Below are 6,688 nucleotides of genomic sequence, written 5' to 3'. Positions count from 1 at the left end.
GCAGAGGAACGGACACCAGGAGGGTTAGTCCCCTTCTCCTGCCATCAACTCTGCTGCCCCTGGGCAGCCAGTGAGGGTGTAAGGACAGGGGATTTCTTCAAAGGGCAGAACCCTGCCTCCCCTGCACCTCCCCCACACTCCACGCTGGAGAAGACCCGGCACAGTGGATTCAGGGCCTCGGCTCAAACCCCAACTCCCCTGGCGTGGCTCCAAGCCAGACACTTGGTCATTCTGTGCCTCATTTTCCCCATCTGTGAAACAGGGATAACCAAAAACCCTACCTCATAGAATTCTGGTGAGGGATAAAACCCCTGTATAAGGCACAGGGAAAAGCGCCTCGTACACCATAGATGTTCACTAAATGTGAGTTATTTTTATAACTAGGCATATGTAACCGCTCTGTATTTATAAAATGAGTATTTGTTATTGAAGTCAACCTAAAGGCGAATCAAGGAGTGTGAAATTATAGATTGGGAGCTGAGGGTAAGATCCCCCAACCCTTTGAAAGGGTGGGAGAGAGTCAGGCATTCCCAAAGATGGTCAAGGACGGTTGGAGTCAGTGCCGGGGGTTGGGCCCAGAGCCCACAGCTTGTTAAATGAATGCCTGGGCCCAGTGTGTTTATCAGGGGTCTCCTGAGCACAGGAACCCCTTCGTCTCTTTAATACGGACTCACACCTTCTGGCCCAGCCGTCCTAGGACATCCTCTGCGTTCAGGCGGCCAATTTCTCCCCAAGTGCCTGCTTATCCCATCTTCACAGGCTCAGGCTCCTCCCCAGGGACCCTGGGAGATCACCTGTAGTGAGAGAAGAGGTGGGTCCTCTGGAGGCTTTCCTGAGTCCATTGGTGGAGGAGAGGAGTTGGGGACCCCAGGGAAGCCCCTCACTCGCCAGAGTCCTCTTCCCTCGCCAGTGAGTCTCTCCCATCCACCTCGGTTACCACCACCACCGCTCCACGGACTCCAGAAAAGCCAGGCTGGAAAAGCATGGAAGATTGGGCCTAGGGATGACAATGGATTGAAGGGGTGAGAGAGGAAAAGATATAGGATGGGGTGGGAAGGGCTCGGTAGGAATGGGGCAGGATTCTGGAGCAGAGTCCGAAAGTCTCCTCTTCTCACCCCACTAATTGTACACAAACAGGACAGGCTACACAATTTGTGGGCCCGTTAAAAAAATGAATGTGTGGGGCCCCTCGTTCAAAAATTAAAAATTTTAAGATAAGAGACAGCAGAACGTTAAAGCACGCACGGGGCTCTTAGAGCTGAGAAGGACCGTTAGAGCATTGGGGTCATTGACACGGGGACGACATTTAACTGCACTGGAATGGATGAGGCCTTGCCGAGGTGTTCAGTAACTTTGGGCAAATTACTTACTGCTCTGCCACTCAGAGTTCTCATTTGCAAAATGGAGGTAAGAATTATACCCTCTTCATAGGATCTCATGCATGAGCTTGTGAAAGGGAAGTGCTCTCGGCCCAGGCCCTGCTGCCCCTTAAGTGTCCGAAGACTATCAGCGAGCATCATCACCGGCATCGTGTCATTCCCCCTCAAAGAGCGGTGTGTCAGGAGTGCTGGGAGGGCTTTGCATTTGGAGCATCAATTATCGGGCACATTGGGAGGTGGTAAGTGCTATGGCAGAAGACAGTCTAGAGCAGAGTAAGGGGAACATTTGAGCTCAACCTCAGAGGTGAGGGAGCGCGCCAAGTGGTTGTGGGGGAGAAGAGTTCCAGGCAGAGGGAGCGGTCAGTGCAAAGACTCTCAGTAAGGAGAGTGGTGGGAGGTGAGGTTATGGAGGTAAAGGGTAGGGAATCTTTGTAAAGGAACTCTTCATGGCAGAGGAAGCTGGTCCTCCAACATGGTGAAAACAGGTCTCCAACAGAACGAAGCAGAGGGTTCCCCAACATGGCAGAGACAACAAGCTCTCCGGCGTGGTGGAGGAAGCGGACCTCCAACATGGCAGCCGCCCTAGGCTTTGGGTAGGACCCGAAGCTCCCCATTCCTGCCCCCCGCCCCCCAGAACGGTCTCACCTGGCTGAACAGGCTCACCAGCTGGGCCTCTCCTCCTTTTAGCTATGGAGTGTCCCCTCCCAGCAAAACTGGGCTGGGCCTTTGATCCAGGGCTCCCAGTCAAAGCATAAATCTATGAGTCATTTTCCTCTGAATCTGTGGAGGTACAAGATAAGGCCGCAGGTGGTCACATCCTGACCCAAAAGGAGCCCCCTGCCAAGCCTGGGCATCCCTGCAACCTTGTCTGAGACCAAGGGGCCAAGCAGAACCATGACATATGGGACAGCCCTGAGATCTCAGGAAGACTTGAGGACCTTGAAGGTGACCAGGGACCAAAAAAGGTTGTCATAGCACTCAGAAAGTGGCCATACCCACCTGTTAAATAGGGACAGGCCCTACAGGCGAACAAATGACCTACTTGCATTGGGTGTGGTCCAAGAGCGGGCACTGAGGAGACACAAACCCAACCATTGGCCCATCCATCCATTCGTCCACTTATTAACAAATATCTGAGCATATATGTACAAGATTTCTCTGCAGCACTGTCTTGCGGTGAAAAATGCACAAGCAATAAAATACCCTGGAAACTGTGTGTGCGTGTATGTGTGTGTGTGTGTGTGTGTGTGTGTGTGTGTGTGTGTGTCCATCCTGAGAGGTCAGGGTGACGGAGGTGTGGGACAGGCGCACTGCATAAAGAGCTGCCTCTCCATCCAGTGGCATGTCAGAAGCTGTTAAAACAACCATGAGACCTGTAGCTTTCGACTTGCAGGATGTCTGTGATACATCACAAGCAAGTTTCAGAGAAATGTATAGGGTAGGATCTCCTCCCCCCCTTTTTTTTTGAAAAACAAGTAACAATCCGCCCACACTTTTTTGGAAAACCTGCCTGTGTTGTTAGATAGGTGCATGAGCTCGCTACAGTGATGTCTCTGGGAAGGCAAGGTGAAGGAGAAAGGAGAAGGGATGGGGGAATTCTCCTTCTCACTATACTCTTAAGGTGTCTCACTGGTGACAGAGAAGTAACGGAGGCCGAAGAGAGCTCTCCGCTTGCAGGCCAAGAGCAGGAGACAGAAAAGGCGGGCTCCATTTCCTCATCTGTAAAATGGGCATATTACAGCCCTAGGAGGAGAGTTTAACTGACGTAGACCATGTACAACAACAGGTGCTCATCCAAGTTGGCAGCGATGAGGATTTACAAATCAGTGTGAGGGCTTGAAGCAACTGCTCTTCACTACGGATCGTGATTGGTTTTTGAACACATGCTACCTGCTAAGTGTTTCACGTGCATTTTCTCATTTAATCCTGTTAACAACGACTTGAAGGCATTTACTAGTGGTTACTTGTATTTTACAGATGAGGAAGGTTCAGAAAGGTGGACTGTCCAGGCTCACAGACAGAAGCGGTGGTGCTGGACTCCGATCAGCCTCCCGGCACCAGTGCCCTGCGGTTCCATGGGGTGCACCTGTTTGAAGTCGGGGGATTCAGAGGCAGCTTTGCACTTAACACCTCGCTCCAAGGATCACCATGAGGTGAGCAGGACCCTCAACAGGCATGTTTCAGCCCTAAATCCATCTCTTTGGAGGTCTCTCTTCTTTCTTCCGCAAATTCCTTTCCGATCACAAAGGAAATGTCCTCCGAGGAGCCCCTTCCCCTTGAAGGGCACACGTGGCTTCATCCTCTCCTCCTGTCGTGGTCCGGGATTAGTGTTGTCCCCACTGGCCGGCTTCTCCAGGGCTCAGCTGCCTACGACCTTTTCTTGCCTCGGTGCCAAGCTTTCCAGGCAGCTCCCTTCTCCCCTTGCTCCATCTCCGTCCTCCTGGGCCACATGGCACTCCCTGCTCAAACCGGCCACCTTCCGGGCCCTGGAACTGACCTGCTGAGCAGGGGAGGGGTCAGAGCTAGTCCTGTCTGCTTTTCACACCGGATTCCAGGCCAAACTGATTCCAGTGAAGAGATCCACAGCAGAAGAGAAAACTGCCGGCCAGGGTGTCCTTGAGAAGCAGCTCCCCCAAAGCCCGGCAGGCCCAGACCCTGGCACAAGGACATGACCAAGGCAACAATGCTAAGAACTCCGAGAAGACTGCTCCCCTCACTTTAAGGACAGCTTCTGGTCATTGCAAATTACCAAATGCCTTCTTGCGAAGGGCCATGTGAGATGAGGGAGAAAGTCTGAGAAAAGGTCAGGACGGGGCAGGCTGTGGATGGTTTTAGAGCAGGGCCTTCAGGGAGAATGAATTGCTGGAGATTAGTGCCTTAGACCGTAGGTGAGGTGCCACGTTGCCTCCGGAGAAGCCGTCTGAAGCCAGGCCTGCGCTTCCTCCCACCTCGACAAAACTGTCACTGAAACAGATTATTCCGCAGCCTGTGAGCACCTACTATGTGCCGCGTGCGTACACGTCCTGGCTGCCCTGCCCTTCACATGCATCTCTCCACAGCCCCAAAGGGTAGGGGCCGATATTATCTCCATCCTGCAGGTGAGAAACCCAAGGCTCAGAGAGGACTTGCCCAAAGTCACAGAGCCGGGGGCAGGCAGAGCCAGGATGTGGCAACCAGATAACCGGCACTCTCAAGTAGTTCATAGGTGTGTGACCTGGGCACATGGCTTCTCTCCCCGAGCCTCGGTTTCCTCAGTTGGGCAATAAGGATTACTTCGCAGGGTTATTCTGAGGATTAAATGAGATGATGCACATCATCTTGTTTGGCACAACCTTTAGTACGTGTTGAAAAAAGGTTAGCAGTTATTCTGAGCGATGAAGGGGCAAGGCTAAAATGTGGGCCCACGTCCTAGCCTCCGGAGAGATGGCTTTTACAGCCACTACACGGACAAGTGCCCTGACTCCCACCAGCCACCAGCTGGACGCCCGAGGTGCGCCCCTCAGGGAGGGCTGCAGCCCACCCCGGGAATATGAGAATGTAAACAGACATTTTCTGGACGCTCTTGCCAGGAACTCCCAGTAATGACGCCATCAGCAGCCCGCACGCCTGAGAACATGTGGCAGATCTGGGGATGGACCGCTTACCCTGTCTCAATGCCGTCTGACCAGAGCTGGCTGCACGTCAGCACCCTCCCTGCCTAGCTGACCAGAGGTCTTGGAACTGAGAAGCAGGAGGTGGAAGGTCCCGGGGAGAGGCCCCGTGGAGAGGGGAGCCCCCAGGGAGATAGGATACCTGCGGAGCAGAAAGCCATCCCCGCCACCGGCCCCCAGCTTCCGTCGTGGCCAGCTCCACCCTGCCCCCCGTTCCTCTGGGTGGCATGGTGAGCTCAGGACAAGTGTCCGTCAGCCTCCATGATCTTGCGACCCCGAGAACCCAGATGCCTCCCTGATGTATAGTCTGGGCAGAAAGCTGTGTGAGTGGTCTCTTGGCACCTGATAAATGCCTAGGGCTGCCATATCCCATTGTGTAGGTTGTTTACTGCACAAAAGTACCCAGCTGAGGGACTGGGAGGGGCTGAAGTCCAGCCCATGCCTTGTTCCCCCAGCCTTGTGCCCTGGCTAGTCCCAGGAAAGGGTCCCTTTGACCAGTTCATCTGGGGGCAGGGGCCACCTCTGATTTGTGCCAAGCAGTGGCCCTGAGGGGACACAAGTGTGCACACAAACACACTGCTTCCCCAACTCAGGGGCTCACTCTTGGCCTCTAAACTACTCAATGAATCCTTTGCTCCTACAGGTCACTGCTTGTCTCAGCCAGCGGTTAAGGTGCATAAAGGAAACTCTTCTCTCTGCAGTTGCTCCAGGACCCCCCTGCCCAGCTCCACGATTAGGGCCCGGCCTGGGCAGCTCACCTTGGCTCAGTAAGAAGCGGAGCCAGACGATCAACAGGAACAACAGCAAGCTCACGGGCAGGCAGAGCCAGAGCACCAGGAAAGAAAACGTGAGGTCGCTCACCAGCGGCACCAGGGGGTACTTCATGGTGCATGTGTGGCTAAGCCAGGCCTGCCCGGGCTGGGCTGGCAGGGCTGCCGTGGGGACCCAGTGGGCCGGGCCACACTCTGCTCTCGGCCCAATCGTGACTGAGCGGGTGACATAACAAGGAAGTCACAGTGTCCTTCAGGCAAAGGGAGAGCTGTTTTGGACGAGTGCTTTTGGACCAGCGGGTGGAAGCTAGTGGCAGTGAGACAGTTTGGCCAAGAACAGAAGCCCAGGCTTCCAGGCAGGCAGGCCTGGGTCCAAATCCCTGCCAAAATGCTATGGGTTCATGGGACACCTCCTTGGATCTTCTTGTAAGATGGAAAGAATTCTTACCTCAGCAAGCTGCTAAAAGTTAGAAGAATAAATGATGGGACAAACATCGCCCCCAGGTGGCTGTTCAAGTATGAGGTCACAGATTCCTTCAGGGGCCGGCCAGGTCCCGGGCCTGTCCTTCTGGCTACAGGTGCCCACATCTGCACTTGGTGGCAGTGGCGGGGGCTGTGGTGACCTGGATGGACGTTGGTGCGTCCAAAGCAGGCAGCTGTCGCAGCTTCGGGCAGTTAACTGCTGCGTGGGAGAGGCAGGCCCGGTAGTGCCACATCTCCTTTCCCAAGAGAGCCGCCCAAATCTGCACTTTTATGTGAAATCTCCCCATTTAAAAATGTTGCATCAAGCACTGAAACACTGTTGGCTCAGGAAAACAAGCCTGCTGGGCCAGCCTGGGTCACTGGGTTGCTATTTAAAAACTTCCTAAGACACAGTAGGCCCTCAATA

At 54.1% G+C, this 6,688-nt stretch overlaps 1 protein-coding gene across 1 annotated transcript; it reads right to left on the bottom strand.

The window, feature by feature from the left end:
• Positions 1-494: 494 nt before the first annotated feature.
• Positions 495-6,617, bottom strand: ADIG (adipogenin). The gene is given in 4 exon segments (XM_027624099.2): positions 495-794; positions 2,025-2,137; positions 2,140-2,159; positions 5,788-6,617. Coding segments are annotated over 3 exon segments (246 nt in total). The 5' UTR covers positions 5,915-6,617; the 3' UTR covers positions 495-794; positions 2,025-2,038.
• Between the last annotated feature and the right edge of the window lie 71 nt (positions 6,618-6,688).

The sequence above is a fragment of the Zalophus californianus genome, chromosome 8, assembly GCF_009762305.2.
Source record: "Zalophus californianus isolate mZalCal1 chromosome 8, mZalCal1.pri.v2, whole genome shotgun sequence".
Classification (NCBI taxonomy): domain Eukaryota; kingdom Metazoa; phylum Chordata; class Mammalia; order Carnivora; family Otariidae; genus Zalophus; species Zalophus californianus.
This window is presented reverse-complemented; position numbering and strand designations above follow the sequence as displayed.